Here is a 21,770-nt window from a genome sequence, read left to right as displayed (position 1 = left end):
GATCTTCATATCTGCTCACGCATGAGACTGACAGTCCTTTATAATGAATAAACAGAGAAGTTATAATGTACTGTAAAAATCATGCTAACTCACACAATTTTCTCCACCTTGCTATGAGAGTCCATCAAAAGAGCAGGGAGCTTCTCCCAATACAGGTCTCGTAATTTATTTTCACTCAGATCCAGTTCTTTCAATAATAATGGACTTTTACCCAGAACTTTAGTGAGATGATCACATGCTTCCTGGGCAGCAGGACTTTTCAGAAACCTAAAGGATGTAGAAAATAATGTTAGATTAGATTAGAAAATAAAAGCCTTTACGATGTGATATGTGATGTGAAAAGGGAGAAGAATGAGTTCAGCAGAAGGCAGAATCGAACTCGGGTCGATCACGTCAAAAATGACTGCTATGTGCTTTACTACCTGCTCCACTGGAATTGCTGTCTGTTGTGTGCTTTTTGCACTTTTGTTTAACACTACCACATGTTGGTGGGTGGAGTTAGTTTAAATATCCTCTGTCAATAAGAAAACAATATAAATATAAAAAATACAGGAGAATAGTGTTTTATTTTCATGAGAGGGCCATCTAATTTGATGTTCTCTTTTGGGCGCTGTACCTTGTTGTCTATCCATTCTAGTCTGGTATTTAAATATTCATAAGCAGAGGTGTAAAAAGTACTCAAATTTTACATTACTTTAAATTGTACTCAAGTATTAAAAAAAGTAGAAGTACTTTTTTTTTTCTGACAGACAAACAGAAGTTTGGTTAAAGGGAGAAAACGAAACAAAATGCAATGGCACAGGTCAAACATGTATATCTAGTGCAACAACAACAATTAAATTGCAGCACAGCCAAACACACGCACACAAAATTGCATGGAAAGGGATTAAAGGGAAACTCCATCCTTTCCACCCTCATGCCATCATATATATATATATACTGTATATACACATACATACCCACACAGGTTTTCCAGTTCAAATTAATATATTTAATATATTAGCTATACTAGTATAGCGCTTTTCACGATACAAATCTTTGCAAAGCAGCTTTACAGAAAATTTAAGTTTCTACATTATTTTTAGGAGTAGGTTATTGGTGGTACAGTAAAAATCATGCAATACTGTATATGACTTTCATTTATCAGATGAACACAAACTAAGATTTAAATCATCTAAACTAAATCATCTTTCTTCGTATAACAAATATGGCACGTCCAAAAATGACACTTCAAAAACTACACAAAGTGAATATGACAGTAACTCATACAGCCAGTTAACGAATCAGTGTCTTCTTAAGTGAAACGGTAGGCATATGTAAGAAAATTACAAATACTAATATTTTAAACTTGACCGTCGTGTTCACTTTGTGTGGTTTCTGAAGTGGTCCTGTCCCCTTGCATTATACGGACTAAAAATCTTTGCTTATGTTCATCTGAAGAAATAAAGTCATAAACATCTGGGACGACATGAGACATTTTGGGTGAACTATAACTTTTAATAACAATGTGATGCAGAGGTTAGAAACATATTCCAGACAGAATGCAAGAATGGGCTGAATTAATGAGGAGTGTCAGAATTAAAACATACAACATTAACGTTTTGAAAGGCCACTTTGTTGTGTTGTCTACGTCACTGTCTAAAAGGATAATTAATATTTTAATTGTTTATTTGGGGTATTTGGGGGCTTTTTCAGCAAATATTGCTACATAATTATTTGCAACTGATTATATGAATTAATGAGCAAATCATGTAATTATTAAGATTAAAAAAAATATTCACTGAGAGTCCAAATTCCTACTCAATGTGTGTGTCATATAATGACATATTATTAATACAACTTATCCACTACCTGGTAAGAACATCACTAAACATGAATCACAATTAAGTAAACATACAATGATCATTTAAGCACTTTTTTTTTTTGGAGATTGTTAACATTTAATTTTTCAAAAATAATAATTCCCACAAAAATATTAAATATATTTAAATTTGTATCACTGATTTTATTTGCACTCAATCTTGTGCATTCAGCCAATATATTACACAGCTAATGGCTCTATCAAAACAGAAAGAATAATGAATAAACGTTTTGGGGGGAAAATACTCAAGTATTTTACACTTCTGTTCATAAGGGATGGCACTCGTCATTAAATTATGCACATATCCAGAAAGGAATTCATTACTATGCCCATTATCCAAAAATGAATTCATGATATTTGAAATAACAATTTTTACTAGTGAAAATTTAATTTTCAACCTGTAAGAATTAAGTTACAGATATCGAGAAGTATGTTTATTACTAGTTGTAATTTAATTTCATCAACATATTTCTGCAAGTGATTACGTCATTTTTGATATCAAGAATTTGTGTCAGTGCTAATGGAAATGTAATTCCTGATATCGACAATCAGCATTTCTGATATCAACAACTGAATTGCTGATATCAACAATTAAATTGTTAGTAACGATCACATTCATGATATCCAAAATTAACAGTCACTAGTGACAATCGGATGATTGATTTAAAAAATGAACATATTTACTAGTAGTAATTCAACTGTTGATATCAAGAATAGAAATTTGCACTAGTAACCACATGATTACTGATATCAAAAATAAAGGTTTTTACTAGTAAGAATTGTATTTCTGATATGTGAAATTGGAATTTCAACTTGTAAGAAATCGATTCTTGATATCAACAATTGAATTTAAATGGCAGCCTATATGGTGACATTTAACTAGTGAAAATACAATTACAGATTTCAAGAATTTTTTTAACTCATTGAAATTTAATTCCTGATATCAAGATTTAGCATTTTAACTTTTGAAAATTGTGTCACACTTTATATTAGGTGGCCTTAACTACTATGTACTTACATCAAAAAACAAGTACAATACACTTATTGTGTTCATACTGTATTGCAAAACACTATTGCTGCTATTGAGGTGGGATATGGGTAAGGTTAGGGACAGGTTTGGTGGTATGGGTAGGTTTAAGGGTGGGCTAAGGTGTAAGGGATGGGTCAACAGTGTAATTATAAATGTAATTACAGAAATTAATTACAGATGTAATTACATATAGGTATTTTTAAAAATATAAGCACAATGTAAAAACATGTATGTACACAATAAGTGCATTGTACCAAATGATTAATTTAAATGGAAGTACATAGTAGTTAAGGCCACCTAGTATAAAGTGGGACTGAAAATGTAATTGTTGATATCAAGAATTAGCATTTTAACTAGTGAAAATTCATATCCTGTGAAGGAATAAAAGTCACAATGGCTTGCCATATAATGGCAGTAGATTCCAATGTGTGTCCCAGTTTTCAAGAGATTTTAAGCACATTAAGGGCCCCAAAATGGATAATTGAAAGAAAAAAATTATACTTTAGTGGCTTGGGCCCTAAATATCCTTAAACAATTTCACTGCGTACTGCAATGGTTCGTGTTTGTGCTGCTTGTGTGCAACACTGCCATTTCATAATGTATTAAATATAAACATAACAGGGCAGATGTCATGACACATGCAAGAAAAGTTTCAACTAGTAATTGAACAAGCACATTCATTTAATTCTATGTGTAGAAACTCTCAGATGCTTCACAATTTAAGTGCCTCATTTCACACTGTGAAGACCATTTCAAAATCTATGTAATGTGTCGCATTGTGTTTGGAGTCATTTAATCATCTTCTGTATATAACGATATGTAATTTTCATGTATAAGTGAATGCATGTAATATAGAAAATACACAGATGTGTTTTGTTGTTTTCACTTAAAACTAATTATAGGTGAAATATCAGTGAAAATTCAATTTCAATAATATATGCAATAATATATATATATATTCAATAATATATGCAAATGATGTAATTATTCATGTTTTTACATTATATCACAAAACTCATGTCAGAGTCATGAAATACACTTGTGAGACTGAGTAGAATTTCTTTCAATTACAATTCAGTAAATTTCTCTTTGTGTAATTCAATTGCACACTTGCACATTTCAGCCCTCTACCTGGTTTCAGACAGCTAAAAACACACTGATGGCTTATTTTGAAATATTTTAAAATATTCATCACCTGATGGTCTTTAATGTACAGCGTCCATCCAGTAGTACATCACTGAGCTCCTTCACTCCTGATTGTCCAGGATTATTTCTTGTGAGATCCAGCTCTATCAGGTGTGAAGGGTTTGATCTCAGAGCTGAAGCCAGAGCTTTATAACCTTCTTCAGTGATACTGCAGTTTGAAACTCTGTAATATGAAAATAATACAATTTTTAAAAAAAAAAGTAAAGTACTGTATGCCAAATAAACTAAACTGATATCAGTTTAGTTAATAATAAAAAACTGCCATGAAAGCGTGAAACATATCCCGATATGTTATATTAATATTGACAAAAATCTCATCCCACAGATAAGCAACTATTATTATATAGTAAGTGTCTCTAAATATATACTTAATAAAATGTTTAGTATAGTGTACCTATTGTGTCCATTCTGAATTGGAAAACACGGTAACATTTCATTTTAAGGTGTCATAATACAGAGTAATTACCTAATTAAGTACTTAGTAGTAGTAGCCATTGTACTTACATGAAACAAAATGTACTTACCATGTAACTAAGTTATGGAACAGCCTGTACTTACAGTTTGTAATTATGTAGATGTAATAGGCAGCTACTGTTACACATATGTAACAGACAGAGTCTGTTACACAGCTACTTGTACACTTAAGTACAATCTCAATAAACTTTATTTTAAGTAGCTTATGCCTGTGTAAAATTCTGTCATTTTAATGTAATTAGAAAGGTATTACATGTATTTAAGCTGTGTACTGGTGGGTTAAATCAAACTAAGGTGCAGCTGGATATGGTGTACAGTATAGGTACACATGATGTACACTTAAGTACAATCTTGATACACTTTATTTTAAGTAGCTTATGTCTGTGTACTTACATTTATAATTACGTTGTATAAAGTCTGCAACACATATGTAACAATCTTTTGGTTACATAAGTGACTGTATAACAGACTTAGTCTGTTACATATGTGTAACAGTAGCTGCTTATTACACGTACATAGTTACAAACTGTAAGTACAGGCTAGTCCATAACTTAGTTAAATGGTAAATACATTTTATTTCATGTAAGTACAACGGCTACTACTAAGTACTTAAATAGGTAATTACTCTGTATTGTGACACCTTAAAATAAAGTGTTACCGAAAACACTTTTGCTGCTGTTGAGGTGGGATACAGGTAAGGTTAGGGGCAGGTTTGGTGGTATGGTCAGGTTTAAGGGTTAAAGGCTGGGTCAACAGTGTAATTATAGCTGTAACTACAGAAATTAATTACAGATGTAATTACAGGTATTTGTACACAACAAGTGCATATGTACACAATATCAAATTATTAATTTAAATGTAAGTATATAGTAGTACACTTAATATAAAATGGATCCTATATATGCAACAAATGCCTTAATGATAACATCTGCTTAATTTGAATTTTTATTTTTCATAGATTATTTAAGGGTACGTAGGGTAAGTAGTCAAACAAAAAGTCTGTCGTGACAGTCAATCTAATCAAACTGACATTTACAAATATATGTAGAAATGTAGATAAATAAAGACACGCACTTCAGTGTCTTCAATCTGCACTGAGGATTTTTCAACAGAGGACAGATCTTCTGTATTCCTGAGTTTCCTAGTTTATTCCCACTCAGATCCAGCTCTATCAGGTTTGAAGGATTTGAGTTAAATGCTGAAGTCAGAGCAGCAAAACCCTCTGCCGTGATCCTGTTATTATTCAGCCTGTAGAGAAAGAAAACTGTTTGTATAAATCTGAAAGCCTTCTTTAATGAACAACAACAGTCTTAGTTGCTTCTGCTTGTATTATTATCATTTGTAAGTTGCTCTGGATAAAAGTGTCCACTAAATTAATAAATGTAAAATGTTCATGTAATCACTTATTTAATGTACAATATAAAAGAAATGGTATATACTAAAGATACTTCAATACAGAGTATAAATATTAAAATGTTGTGAAATACTCACGTCAATGTGTTAAGTTTACAGTGTTTATCCTGCAGTAGAGCAGCGATCTGATTCACTCGTTTGTCTCCTAGTTTATTTTTCAGCAGTTTCAGCTCTCTCAGGAGTAACGGGTTTTTACCCACAATTCCTTTCACATACTGACAGGCTTCATCTGCATCTGGACCCAAAAACCTGCAGAAGAGAAGATGATGCAGGATTCAACTCAGTTCTCAAATAAATCTTGTGTAATGAAAAAAAACCAAAAAGAAAAAAAGAAAAAAAACAAACAGCAGTTGGTGCAGATGAAAACCATTTTTATTTTTATTTTTTTTTAGCTGTGATGCTACAACACATTGTGCAGCTTGTTGTTTTACTGAAATAATATTCTATAAATTATTCACCTTCATATAATTTATTTCGTATTATTTCATCATGTCTCACCTCAGTGTCTTCAGTTGATAGTTTGGATCCTGTAGTAAATCATTGAGCTCCTTCACTCCTGATTGTCCCGGATCATTTCCTGTGAGATCCAGCTCTATCAGGTGTGAAGGGTTTGATCTCAGAGCTGAAGCCAGAGCTTTATAGCCTTCTTCTGTTACGCTACAGTTAGAGAGTCTAGAACAGGAATGAACATGTATTCAAGAAAATACCTGTAAAAGATTAATCCTTAAAGGGGACATAGGATTTAAATGTGTCTTGGCAGTGTGTGTACACAACCACCATATTATGATAAAAATCCACCCAGTGCTTTTTTAAATCCACACAATTCATAATCTGCCGCTTTCCACAGGCCCCTCCCACTACTGTTGATGGGCACTGCAGTTATAGCATTGACCTGCCCTGAGAGAGCTGTAAACAGTCTGCCATTGATTTGATGCCGGAGCTGGTGTAGACAAGAATGACTGAGGTGTTTTGTTGTTGGATGCAAGGTTATTATAGTTTTGAAATTTGAAATTTGTTTTATTTTAATATCGTTTTCAAATTTGCTATATAAGTCAGTTTATTTTTTATTAGTTTCATTAATATTTTTGTTAGTTTTAGTTTAGTTTTAATTTTGTGATCACAAGATGCTAGGCCAAAGTTTTGTATTGTTTACAGAAAGGATGCACGTTCTCATCTTTTTTTCTGTTAATTATCATGTTGCTCTGCGTGTCTGTTTTTCTTCAAAGCACCAACTTAGAATGCCTAATGTTGGTTTGATTGCTTGTGTTACATGAGAAAATAATTTTGCCCACCTGATGTTGTAGATTAATGCAGGTGCGATTCGGGTCAGGACTCGTGGTCTTTATGTCAAACGGTTCTGGTCTGGTACAGAATTAAATTGCATAAATGCTGCTGTTGGATAACGGATCGGGTGTTCTGTTAAGTACTGCTGGTGCATGCTTACCAAACAGGACCCGTGCAGGACTCTGCTTTAAACTGCTTTGTGTCTCTCCGTCAGATTGCGCCATGTGCGTGATGCGCCATTTATAGGTCTTTCCCAAAACTGTCACATAGCTCATATATTTTTCCACCACGGGGAGAGAACGTAATAATTACGAAAAGGATTATTTATTTTTGTTAATTATTATTTTATTTCAGTTAGTTTTTCAATAACTGCTGTTAGTTTCGTTTCGTTTTTCAAATATTTTGACGTTTGTATTTTATTTCAGTTTACAATTTTTTTTTTTTCATCAATCGTTTTCATCTTAGTATTAGTTTTCATTTACGAAAATAACCTTGGTTGGATATAACCTTGGTAATAATGACCATAGAGTAGCAGTCGTCATTTACTCCGCGCTGAAGAGCATTACTTTTGTTTTTGAAGGGAATGCGCCTCCCGATCTAGCTAAATGCATTTGTTTGCACAAATCATTTTACTCCAGACTGCTTTCTGAACAAGGAAAAATTTAAGGCAGATTTTGCTAAAAAGTTAAAACTCGAGGATGGAACAGTACCCACTGTTCATGATCCAGCTGCAAGTAAGTCCCAAACTTTATATTTCTTATGATTATTTGCAAATCACCTTTCCTCTTCTACAGAATAGAGGGGCGGGGTGAGCAGAGCTCATTAGCATTTAAAGAGACATGCACCGAAACAGGTTGCTGTGTACAGGAGATGGTCCTCACTGCAGAACACAAGATCCAGGGAGTGTGGTTGGATCTAGATCCAACTCCTCCCACCTTACATTTACCTAAACCTACCTGTCTCCACCCCCTGATCCCTAAACCCACCCATCCCCACCCCTAAATCTACCAATCTCCACCCTCTGGATGTGGATCCAACCCCGCCCCCTGGATCTTTTGTTCTGCAGTGAGGGGCTACTGGTGTACAGAGCTGTTTTTGACAAGGTAAAAATGTTTTTTTTTTTTTTTTGACACGACCATTTCCAGCCCTGGTACCAACTAAAGAGAATGCAAAGCCTAAATTATCCCAAAATCTAGAGGATGATAAAGGGAAAAAGCCTTCTCCACTGGTGTATCATGTACTGTCCTCTTGAAATATTAGTCAAGACAGTGGCAGCGAGAAAGGCGAGAAAGAAATCAGTGTAATCCTTTTCCCCAGTCTTCACATGGTTTCTCACGCCATTCTAAGAATCTTTAGAATCTGTAAATGTAAGGAATTTACCTGCTGGCCTTGAACTGATCTGGGAGAGGCCAGATATGACCTATGGATATCCAGAAGCTACTAAAAAGGCTCTCTTCATGAAAATAGAGACTTTTCCAAATATATCAGTTAAAGACCATCATAAGCTCCGAGAACTAGGAGACTTGCTTTTAGAGATAGAAGCAGTTAAGAGTGGGGGTGATCTACCTGGGCTCACTTATCTAGATACAACCAGAGATGTTAATCCAATTGTGCAATAGTTGCCTGCTGGACCACAAGAAAAGTGGATGATACAGGGTTCACATTACATGTACACTTCTGGGGTTCCTTTTCCACCGTTCTCCTCCTTTGTTGAGGTTGTGTGTGCAGAAGCAAGAGCACACAATGATCTGAACTTCACATTTTTTTTGCTATGCATAGCCCCTGGAGGAAAGGACAGGTATAGTGAAAGCAACATCCATGTTCATATAAACCTGACTCAGTTAATAAAATGGATGTCCACTTAGCTTTCACATGTCAAGAGTCTTCAGAAAGGAACCAATGAGATTGATAAAGAATGTCCAATACATCGTAAATCCTCTCAAGAAATGCAGAGGCTTCTGAGAAAAGCCACTGGAGGAATGAAAAAGGATTTTAAAGCAGCTGTCCATTTGTTTTAGATGCTGCTCATCGAACAAACACATCACTAAGAATTGTGATGTGTCAATTAAATGCTCCGAATGTAAGAGTGACAAACACCAGGCTGCTATCCACCCAGGCCCAGCACCATAGCGTTCTGATTCTACACCTCCATTACAGCATGGCAGGGAGGAAGAAGAGTCCTGTGGTGGAGATGTGTCCTCAAAATGCACCAAGGTTTGTGACAAAGAGTTTAATGAGAAGTCATGCTCTAAAATATACTTTTTGAATGTTTATTCTGCTAAAAGCCCTGACCAAAGCAAGCAGTTTTATGCCATAATAGACAGATCTCTGACTAGATCAGAATTTTTTGACATGTTCAGTGTGCAAGGAACGTGTGCATTACACACATTAAAAAAAACGCGCTGGTGACAATGGGATTAATTTTCCAGTTCCTACTCTTAATGAATGCAATATTACGCCAGATAACAGATACTAAATACCAACCACTCTTGCCACCCTGCTTCATAGCCATTTAAAAGCAATAGCAGACAAGATACCACCCATAAATCTCAATGCTGAAATTACCGCTCCTACTAAGAAGAGACACAATAAAGGTACGCATTAAGTCCACAGACAACTTAGCGGTCCTTGTGATGCAGCATATGCCCAAAAATTGGAACTTGGCTGGATCATTGTGCAAAAAGTGTGCCAAGGCAAGGGTCACAAGCCTTTTCCGGTGAACTGCATCAAACCTTATAGAATAGCAGACCAATCTACTTTAGTCCATGCAATAGTCACATTGTACTGAAGGAGATGTTTATTGAGAAAACCCAGTTCAAAAACCCATCAGGCCTATCAAGCTGCAGACTTTACTCAGTCTTTCAGCAGATCAAAGATGACAATAAATCTGCACCTTCGGTTGAGGACAAATTATTCCTGGACATCCAGGAAAATAAATTCTTCAAGGACTCAAGTAACACCACTTCCATTTTGTAAGCCAAGGAGATGTTTGCCTAACAACAGAGAGTATGCTGTAAAATGTTTCATGTCTGTCCATCTCAACCTTGATAAACGCCTAAAGATGAGAAATGACTTCACAGAATTCATCTAGAGAATACTCGACAACTACCACGCAGAGCCAGCACCTCCTTTAAAGAATGGCCAAGAGTGCTGATAAAAAATGATATAAATACTGTTCAGTTTCTCGCACAAACCGATCGTTTCGTGTCTTAGCACATCAATGTATCGTCACGAGCCGCAAGGTTTAATTTGGATTTGTGTGTGCATGTTTTTTTTTTCTCCCAAAGATTGTGTGCCCATTGATGGGCATTATATGACTGACGAGACTGCAACAGTTTGAGTTAAAAATCTTCGTTTGTGTTCTACTGAAGAAACAAAGTTACCTACATCTTGGATGCCCTGGGGGTAAGCAGATAAACATCAAATTTTCATTTTTGGGTGAACTATCCCTTTAAGGTCATTTCCTACAGAGGAGGAGGCAATTGATGTACCCACAAGGGGCACATCTGAGTAAACTTTTAGTATTTTTAACTGACTGACTAATGACTAACTGACTAATGACCCAACTGCTTTCTGAAATTTTGGTTGGATGTGTTTCATCTCTGCACAACTTGAGGATGTGCTGATCGCATTTCTAATATTATCGATCTTCTCAAAAAAGAAGAACCCAAACTCATTGCACTTGCAATTTAAATCTTTATTGCATATGACTCTAATTGCAGATGATTCTAAATTAATCTGATCATAATATTATTTTTCAGTTATTTTCAAGCCAATGTTTTAAACCCTTCTTCAGCAGTTTGAAGGTCAAGAGCAAAAATAACAAATGTAACACTACACTAGTTAATCAGCTATTCTCATGCTAGCAAATGGCTGTTAAACTCTGTCTACACTAGAGGCAAACAGTATAGCACATTGTGTTAAAGGCACATAGAACAAATTATAATCAGTGATTCTCTCTATACTGGATGCACTGTTTAAACTGGAGTTCTGACAGTAAACGGAAGTTCCATTCTTGCACACAGTTGCTCTATTTACCACAACAGGACAAACAGATTAGATAGTGAAAAGAGCTATACAAATAAATTTGAATTCAATGGTCAAATGTACTCACTTGAGTATCTTCAGCTCACACACAGGATTCTTCAGTCCTTCACAGATCTCTTTGACTCCTGAGTCCAGCAGATGGCTGTTGTTCAGGTTCATCTCTTTCAGGATGGTTTTGGAGGAGAGAACAGTAGCTAGAACTGAACAGCTTTTCGCTGTCTGCTCACAATTATTCAGTCTGAACACACACACAAAAAACAGCATTATTTATTATTCAACACATATTCAACACACATCAGATCAACAGGTCTTCATATTTGCTCACGCATGACTAAAGGACTTTCATAATAATAAAATAAAAATTATAATACATAAAATCATGTTCACTCACTTAATTTTCTCCACCTTGCAATGAGAGTCCATCAAAAGAGCAGAGAGCTTCCCCCCATCCAGGGTTCCTAAAATATCTCCACTCAAATCCAGTTCTTTCAGTAATAATGGACTTGTACCCAGAACTTCAGTGAGATACTCACACACTTCCTGTGCACCAGGACATTTCAGAAACCTATAGGAAGATGATAAGAATTGTAGATTAGTCAGTCTTATATTATTTCCCTTTTTGCAGTTAAGACTAATGGCTTTGGTTTCAATTAACAAAATGCAAAGTACAAAAGCTTCTTGAAATTTTAGTAGTTCTAATATGCTAAATTCAGTGTTGAGAGCATGACATTTTGGAGTTTCATTGTTCTAAGAGCAATTCAATAAAAATATTTACAATTTAGAATGTAATTATATGTGTTTTCTATGAAAGCCTGGGTGTTGGACAAACAAAATTGTTGTGTGTGACAGTGATTTTGAATTGCAGTAAATTTCTCTTCTTGAAATTAAAATTGTACATTGGTCCATCTGACCACATCTGCCTAGTTTTTTATTCAGCTGATATCACATCTGCTGCTTATTTTAAAATTTGAGTGTATTTCAATTTGATTTTATCACCTGATGGTCTTTGATTTACACTGTCCATTCTGTAGTATATCAGTGAGCTGCTTCACTCCGGCTTGTCCCGGATCATTTCCTGTGAGATCCAGCTCTATCAGGTGTGAAGGGTTTGATCTCAGAGCTGAAGCCAGAGCTTTATAACCTTCTTCAGTGATACTGCAGTTTGAAAATCTAGAAAATAAATAAAAATGAAACATTCAGTTGATGAATCAATTATTCTACACAGTGTCCTAAAAGACACACATCCATAAAAAGCAAGCCGCTTGTGAACTCTCCTCAATCTACAAATGAATTTTCAAAGAAAAACTGATGACTGAATACAATCAAAGGCCAATAGACCATTAATCTAGCAGAAGCCAGAGCTTCATAACCTTCTTCTGTTACACTACAGTTAGAGAGTCTAGAACAAGATTGAAAATGTAACATTCAAATGTATAATCTGTTCTTCAAGAAAAGACCTGTACAAGATTAACCATTAAAAAAAATAAACAGTTCATTAATTGTGTTCCTTGAGCACATGAATTTAAACAGTTTTAAAAAATAAAATTGATGACTGAATATGGAGGCAAGCAAAGGCCCAGAGACCATTCATTTGTTAGACATAAACTCACCTGAGTTTCTCTAGTTTACAGTTCTCTTTCAGTCCATCAGATAGCAGCTTCACTCCCGAATCATGCAGATTGTTGTTGCTCAGGTCAAGATCCTTCAAACTGCTGGAGTCTGAACTGAGAACTGAAGCAAGATCTGAACAGCTTTTCTCTGTTAGATCACACTTACTGAGCCTGGAAATAATAAACATCCATACTGAAGAAGATACACAACTGAACCATTACAGCTGCAAGCAGTAGAGATTCTAAGCGAAGCAGCACCAAAAATAAATAAAAATAAAAAATAAAAATAAGCAAGGCAAGTTTATTTATATAGAACATTTCATACACAATGGTAAATCAAAGTGCTTTACACAAAAATGAATTAAAATAATCATAAAAATAATCACAACAGTAAAAGCAGAGAATAAACCTTTTACAATGATTTTTAAAAATTATTTCAAATGAATTAAAACATTTAAGAATAAAAAATAAGGATACATGAAATACAGTGCAATCATTCAGATGTAGCATAGTGCTCATTCAGTAAATGCACAGCTAAACATACTGTGTTTTGAGTCTATATTTAAATGTGTCTACTGTTTTGGAACATTTGAGTGAACCCTTAGTATTTTTAACTGACTAACTGAATAACGACCCAACTGCTTTCTGAAATTTTGGTCGGATCTGTTTGATCTCTGCACAACTTGAGGATGTGCTGATTGCCTTTCTAATATTATCGATCTTCTCAAAAAAGAAGAAAGCAAACTCATCGCACTTGTAATTTAAATCTTAATTGCATATGACTCTAATTGCAGATGATTCTAAATTAATTTGATCATAATATTATTTTTCAGTTATTTTCAAGCTAAAGTTTTAAACCTTTCTTCAGCAGTTTGAAGGTCAAGAGCAAAAATAACAAATGGAACACTACACTAGTTAATCAGCTATTTTAATTCCGTATTAGTCCTTTACTGTACTATTATATTCAAAGAGTAACATTTTTTATACCTACAGCAGATTTTATGGAATATTTAAAACATTTCAGACCTTCAGTTTTGGTTGAGATCAATGTCTGTTGTCACACAACTTACCTCAGTATCTCCAATCTGCACTTCATATTCTTCAGTCCAGTACAGAGAAGAGTCACCCCTGAATCCTGCAGATTATTATTGTTAATGTTCAGCTCTTTCAGATTGGTTTCTGATTCAAGAAGTGTAGCCAGAGCTGAACAGCTTGTGTCTGTTAAGTTACAATCATTTAGCCTACAAGGGAAAATAAATTACATCATAAAACTAAATTCATATAATACATTCACTGAATACAAACATTAAATATGTTTACCATCCTTTAGATAAACAGTAAATATATTTACATTTTATGTAAATTGTGCAAATTACATTGTAATGTGATATGCCGCTAATTTCATTTACATATATAGTATGTGTATATATATATATATATATATATATATATATATATATATATATATATATATATATATATATATATATATATATATATATATATATATATATATATACACACATATATACAGTGCCCTCCAAAATATTGGAACAGTAAAGACAAAATTGCTCTGTTGGCTGTGGAGTCAAGACATTTACAAATATGATTAAAATATGAATATGAGACAAAACTACAGAATGTCACATTTTATTATTGGGTGATTCAACACATACATGTTTTACCACCTAAGAAGTTCAGCACTTTTAGAGTTTCATCCCCCTATCTGATGTGAGCATAAGTATTGGAACAGTTGCCTCTCAGGTCTTTCTAAGTGATCAGCTGTGTGCTGATGCATTAATTCTTCAGATATTAAAAGCAGGGAATATGTCATATCAGTTATATCCATTACTTCTGCATTCTGAATCTTGCATTCGATGATGGCACACACAAACCAGGATGAAGATGAGGGAGCTGACTCTGAGAGAAAAGCAAGCAATTTGGATGCTAAAAGAAAAGAGGAAGTCAATTAGAGCTATAGCAAAAACAATGGTCATGGAGAAATCAAGAGTTTGGAAACCACCAGCAACCAACAACTACCTGATCGGCTGAGAAAATAACAGTAGTTGATGACAGACAAATCATAAAAGCTGTGAAAATGAAAAATCACCTACAACTTCCAGAAAGCTGGGGTGATGCTCTGACAATCTAAGGTCCCCAGGAGACTTTGACACAGAATTACAGATGCTACACAGAAAGATACAAACCTCTGACCAATTTCAAAAATATAAAGGCAAGATTAGAGTTTGCAAAAAAAGCACAAAGGTGAGCCAGAAGAGTTTTGGAACTGTGTTTATGGACCGATGAGACAAAGATGAACCTTTATCTAAGTGATGGGAAAGCAAAAAGGTGGAGAAAAATAAGGGAACTACAAATGATCCCAAGCATACAGCCTCATCTGTAAAGCATGGTTGAGGTGGTATCATGGTATGGGCATGCATGGCTGCCTCTGGAACAGGCCCTCTCAACTTTACTGATGACTTAATGTATGATTACAGTAGCAGAATGAATTTGGAAGGGTACAAAAGCATCTTGCCTACCAATATTCAAGAAAATGCCACCAGATTCATTGGGAAGTGCTTCATATTGCATCAGGACAATGACCCAAAACACCCTGCCAGGTCAGTCAAAGAATTTATAAGGGCAAAGAAATGGAAAGTCTTAGATTGCCCAAGTCAATCTCCAGATTTAAATCCGATTGAACATGAATTTCACCAGCTGAAGAGGAGAGTAAAGGCAGAAACTCCCCCAAAACAAGCAACAATTTGAATTGGCTGCATTAAAGGCTGGGAAAAGTATTTTAAAGGATGAGACCAAGAGTCTGGTGATGTCTATGGGTCACAGACTCACTGCTGTGATAGTGCGCAAGGGATCTGAAACTAAACAATAGCTTTTAATCTTTTATATCTGCCTTATGTTCAGCTGTCCCAATACCTATGTTTACATCAATGAGCGGGATGAACTCTAAAAGTGCTGTTCTTTTAATTTGGTAAAACATGTATGTGTTGAAACGTCTAATAATAAAATGTGACATTCTGTAGTTCTGTCATCATATTTGCAAATGTCTTGACTCCACAGCCAACAGAACAATTTTGTCTTCACTGTTCCAATACTTTTGGAATATATATATATATATATATATATATATATATATATATATATATATATATATATACAGTGGGGCAAAAAGTATTTAGTCAGCCACCAATTGTGCAAGTTCTCCCACTTAAAATGATGAGAGAGGCCTGTAATTTGCATCATAGGTATACCTCAACTATGGTAGAACTATGGTAAAAATCACATTGTAGGATTTTTAAAGAATTTATTTGCAAATTATGGTGGAAAATAAGTATTTGGTCAATAACAAAATTTCATCTCAATACTTTGTTATAAACCCTTTGTTGGCAATGACAGAGGTCAAACGTTTTCTGTAAGTCTTCACAAGGTTTTCACACACTGTTGCTGGTATTTTGGCCCATTCCTCCATGCAGATATCCTCTAGAGCAGTAATGTTTTGGGGCTGTCGCTGGGCAACACAGACTTTCAACTCCCTCCAAAGATTTTCGATGGGGTTGAGATCTGGAGACTGGCTAGGCCACTCCAGGACCTTGAAATGCTTCTTACGAAGCCACTCCTTCGTTGCCCGGGCAGTGTGTTTGGGATCATTGTCATGCTGAAAGACCCAGCCACGTTTCATCTTCAATGCCCTTGCTGATGGAAGGAGGTTTTCACTCAAAATCTCACGATACATGGCCCCATTCATTCTTTCGTTTACACGTCGTCCTGGTCCCTTTGCAGAAAAACAGCCCCAAAGCATGATGTTTCCACCCCCATGCTTCACAGTAGGTATGGTGTTCTTTGGATGCAACTCAGCATTCTTTGAGTTTTTACCAAAAAGTTCTATTTTGGTTTCATCTGACCATATGACATTCTCCCAATCCTCTTCTGGATCATCCAAATGCTCTCTAGCAAACTTCAGACGGGCCCGGACATGTACTGGCTTAAGCAGGGGGACACGTCTGGCACTGCAGGATTTGAGTCCCTGGCGGCGCAGTGTGTTACTGATGGTAGCCTTTGTTACTTTGGTCCCAGCTCTCTGCAGGTCATTCACTAGGTCCCCCCGTGTGGTTCTGGGATTTTTGCTCACAGTTCTTGTGATCATTTTGACCCCACGGGGTGAGATCTTGCATGGAGCCCCAGATCAAGGGAGATTATCAGTGGTCTTGTATGTCTTCCATTTTCTAATAATTGCTCCCACAGTTGATTTCTTCACACCAAGCTGCTTACCTATTGCAGATTCAGCCATCCCAGCCTCGTGCAGGTCTACAATTTTGTTTCTGGTGTCCTTTGACAGCTTTTTGGTCTTGGCCATGGTGGAGTTTGGAGTTGGACTGTTTGAGGTTGTGGACAGGTGTCTTTTATACTGATAACGAGTTCAAACAGATGCCATTAATACAGTTATGAGTGGAGGACAGAGGGGCCTCTTAAAGAAGAAGTTACAGGTCTGTGAGAGCCAGAAATCTTGCTTGTTTGTAGGTGACCAAATACTTATTTTATAGAGGAATTTACCAATTAATTCTTTAAAAATCCTACAATGTGATTTTCTCATTTTGTCTCTCATAGTTGAGGTATACCTATGATGAAAATGACAGGCCTCTCTCATCTTTTTAAGTGGGAGAACTTGCACAATTGGTGGCTGACTAAATACTTCTTTGCCCCACTGTGTATATATATATATATATACTGTATATATAGTCATGAACTGTCTTTTTTGCCAAATACTTTTGTCAGTCAAATACCTTAACCAGGTTTAGTGTTTCCCTATTCCCAAAATAAAATCGTACTCATATTGTGATGGCTTACTGTATTGGTTGTGTTCAAATCCCTATAACACTTGTGGTGTTCCCGGTCAAAAATTACCGGGGCACAAAAAATAGCTTATAAATCTCTTGTTATGCAGTATTAATCACCTAATATTGGTATCAGTCTTTTTGTCAGCTTGTTTTCTTTCAATTAGGACTGATTTTGTGTTTATTTTTGGGACTGATTCATCGTAGGCCTCATTAATCTGAACTTGCGTACATCAGTTTTTGAGTGATAAAAGCGTTATTTGTGGATAATTGTATCAATATTAAATAAAACATGAAAAAAAATCACTGTTTATCACACTAGCATGCTCTAATGTTTAACCAAGAAATTTGTTTTTAAAATCTTCTATTGTTTACAAAATCTTTAAAAAAAATTGCAAAAATATCATACTTGTGGTATTCCCGGTCAAATATTATATTGGTATAAATATTTTTTGTCAGCTTGTTTTTTTTTTTCACTTAGGACTGGTTTTGTATTTATTTTTTGAAACTGACTGATCGTAACAAGGTTGAATAACATAAAAAAAAAGTTTAACAATTTTTTTTTTTTTTTTTTTTGCAGTGGAAGTAGTTATGCCCCCTGTGAACAAAGTCAGTAAATCTTAGTCCGATGCAATAACATTAAGTGACATTTTGGGGAGAAAGAAAATTCTCTCCTGTTTAAAATGACCTGAACACAACCTGAGGGTTAAATTATTTGGTCATTAAAAGCAATTATTACCCTTTTGGGCAGTACTGTAGCGCCATAATTTGGAGAATCTGAGAGTTTGAACACAGATTATACACTGTAAGACTATATGTGTAATTAAAAATGAAGAACAGTAGTTTATAATAACAATTTGTTTATCAGCATGTTACATACCATATAGGCTGTTGCAGAAATTTAATATGGTATTGACAATGTCACTAATAAAAATTATTTTAATATTTAATTTTATTTAATATATTAATTTTATGGGCCATAGTGGAGGTTTATTTTCAAGAATTGTTAATGCAATTCTATACATATTGTCTCAAAATTAAATTGCAGTAGATTTCTCCTCCTGTCAATCCAGTTGTACAAATTTCAAACAGTTGTAGCTTATTTTATATTTTTGAAGACATTTATCACCTGAGTATCTTTAATTTACAGTGTCCATTCTGTAGTACATCAGTGAGCTGCTTCACTCCGGCTTGTCCAGGATCATTTCCTGTGAGATCCAGCTCTATCAGGTGTGAAGGGTTTGATCTCAGAGCTGAAGACAGAGCTTTATAACCTTCTTCTGTGATACTGCAGTTTGAAAGTCTAGGACGGAAACAAAAAATAATCAATGTTATTCTAAAAATTACCTGAATAATCCAAAAAGATCATTAGATTACATTCTTTTTACAGATACATTGAAAGTTGCAAAAATTGATAAATAATTATGGAGGAAAAAAAGCACAGAGAACTTTGTTAGACATCAATGGAAATGTTTATACAATGTCAGGTGTAGGACGTGACACAGGCTTTTAGCCAATACTGCTGGAGCTGCATGTGAAGCAGGCCCATTGATACAATATCACAGGGGATATGGCTGCCATCAGGCCCAAGAGCCTCTGGAAAGCTTTAAGGGGAAAGAAAGCCCCAACTTGCAACCGCATTTTGTCCAAGTCGACAACTGTCCCCAGAAAAGTGACTCATCTGCTAGGAGACAGACAGCTCTTGCCTGAGTTGATTCTGTCGAAACGTTGTGTTTATTTGAATAAATATATCTTTGGCAGCAGTGGCAGTGTGCCGATTCTTTATAGTGAGCTGATTCTGAGCCCAAGAAGCCCTAGGTGACTGAGGAGCAGCAACCCGTGAGCACAGAGCTTTGTTTTTAAACTGTTATGTTGCTTAAAAAAGATGGTTGCTAACAAATTGCTAAATGGGACTACAGGCGCTGTCTGAGACATTAAACGTCATCACACCGAACAGTTTATCAATTTACAGTATTTTCCAGTTGTAGTATAATTTGTAATACAATTAATTGTAGAATAACCAATGAATAGTTTGCCGCATTCTATATTGTTGTTCGTTTTTTGCTTTGCCCCGAAATGCGACAAGTCTTCGGAGGGAAGATGCTCGAGTTTATCGCTTTCCTACTGATACAGAGACTCTGGGTTCATACCATAAGGTAAACTCATACGATTATTCCATGTAAACACCACATTTACCGGCTTTACGTGGTGAAAGTGAAACTTTAATGATGCATAGTGCTTAAAGCCATGTTAAAATGAAATGTTTACGGGCCACATGAAGCTGTTAGAAAGAGATTGTAGAAGCAAGGATAAAATAACATTTTGTGTATCCACCCTAACAAAATGCTGAAATGTGGTAGTTTATTCACTAAAATAAGTTTAATCTTACCATATCCAAAAACTCGCTCACTCTTTGCTGTTATTTAATAGATTAATGCACTAGAATTTTATTGAATAGTACGTGGAGACACGTTTTTAATTAAAATATTCATATTAATCAAGGATTTATTGACTTTTAATGCACCTTATTTCCAAATGTACAGAAATACGTGCTTTCATATGTCCTTCAGTTAAGATTATTTCATTTATTCACTATACTATTTATTACTAATGTCTCATTTCAGTTTTAGTTTGTCTCTAGTTTTGTATTTATTCCAGTTTATATGAAAAGGTTCATGTAGCGTGGCTTTTCAGTTCTGGCGCTTTTATTTAGGCTTCAAAATTCGTCAAAGTTATATTATCTTGTCAAGATTATCTTGATGGACAAAACGTGTAAGTTTCATGAACTATGATTGAACACAGAGCTTATTTTTTGCGATAATCCAAAAGCCTATGGAAAAATCCCATTGGCTTTTTGTCGAGGAACCGGTTTCATGCTAACCGCCGATCCGCCTACAAAGTGACGTCATAGTTCCCCCACTCTATTCTTCAGATAGAGAGTTGTTGCAGTCCTGCTCTACAAGCAATCAGCTCAAAGTGCTGCCCATATTTCTTAACAAAGGAAATGGTAAAACAGGACATTCATCTTGTGTATTTAGTTATAACCAAATAATACATTGTTATACATTTTAAAGAGTAAAAATACCTAAACCATCTCTTCCCCCACAACTTACCTCAGTATCTCCAATTTACACTTTACCCTCTTCAGTCCAGTACAGATTTTCTTCACTCCTGCATTCTGCAGATTATTATTGTTCATGTTCAATTCTTTCAGATTGGTATCTGATCCAAGAAGTTTAGCAAGAGTTGGACAGCTTTTGTCTGTTAATTTACAATCATTTAGTCTGCAAGGGAAACAAATCACATCACAGAATTAGGAGGAATGTATACAATACATTTTCAACATAAAAATATTAAATATTTTCCCATTATTTTACATGAACAGTAAACTACACTAACATTCCTCTTTAAAAACAATGACATTTGCAAGAGAAAATGAAGCATGTTTGAATAAAAATTGTTTATTAAGATCAATAGCTTTAATAACAATGAGCTGCTTGATGAGTGTCTTGAGCAGGAGATTCTGGGGTTTTAATGATTTGAACATTTTAGGTTATGTAAGAGCATATACGCTTTAAAGCAGAAATTGAAGAGAAGTACATAGTAAAAGTTAGTGAAAATAACTGAACCAATGTGTTGTATACATTAAATAATGGATACGCCACACGGATACATCTTCTACGTTTATTTACGCTTTGATTTGAAACAGTGTAACTGTGTGACACAGAAAAGCGTGCGCAGTTTGCGTCCAGCGGATATTCTCCAAAATGGTGCTATGGTGATGCTATGGTGACGAATTGTTGCATAAAGTTGTTATTCTTGTGTTCTTTCCATACAAAAAGTATTCTCGCAGCTTCATAATGTTACGTTTGAATCACTGATGGCAGATGGACTATTTTGACGATGTCTTAGACTAAAACTAAAACAATTCAGACTAAAATATGACAAACTAAATGGCATTTTAGTCAAAAGACTGACTAAAACTAAATCAAAAT

At 35.1% G+C, this 21,770-nt stretch overlaps 1 protein-coding gene across 5 annotated transcripts in view; it reads right to left on the bottom strand.

The window, feature by feature from the left end:
* The window catches only part of LOC131531330 (uncharacterized), a 76,126-nt gene that overhangs the window by 40,173 nt on the left and 14,183 nt on the right, over window positions 1-21,770 (bottom strand). For all 5 annotated transcript variants that reach the window (XM_058762002.1, XM_058762005.1, XM_058762006.1 and 2 more), the window contains exons 7-18: window positions 20,889-21,059; window positions 18,905-19,078; window positions 13,996-14,166; window positions 12,926-13,096; window positions 12,312-12,485; window positions 11,707-11,880; window positions 11,383-11,553; window positions 6,483-6,656; window positions 6,063-6,233; window positions 5,646-5,819; window positions 4,087-4,260; window positions 94-267 (exon numbers count right to left, since the gene is read on the bottom strand). In XM_058762002.1, coding sequence (XP_058617985.1) covers window positions 94-267; window positions 4,087-4,260; window positions 5,646-5,819; window positions 6,063-6,233; window positions 6,483-6,656; window positions 11,383-11,553; window positions 11,707-11,880; window positions 12,312-12,485; window positions 12,926-13,096; window positions 13,996-14,166; window positions 18,905-19,078; window positions 20,889-21,059 — 2,073 coding nt within the window. The remainder of the gene's footprint in view (window positions 1-93; window positions 268-4,086; window positions 4,261-5,645; window positions 5,820-6,062; window positions 6,234-6,482; window positions 6,657-11,382; window positions 11,554-11,706; window positions 11,881-12,311; window positions 12,486-12,925; window positions 13,097-13,995; window positions 14,167-18,904; window positions 19,079-20,888; window positions 21,060-21,770) is intronic.

The sequence above is a fragment of the Onychostoma macrolepis genome, chromosome 22 (genome assembly GCF_012432095.1).
Source record: "Onychostoma macrolepis isolate SWU-2019 chromosome 22, ASM1243209v1, whole genome shotgun sequence".
NCBI classification, from domain to species: Eukaryota; Metazoa; Chordata; class Actinopteri; order Cypriniformes; family Cyprinidae; genus Onychostoma; species Onychostoma macrolepis.
This window is presented reverse-complemented; position numbering and strand designations above follow the sequence as displayed.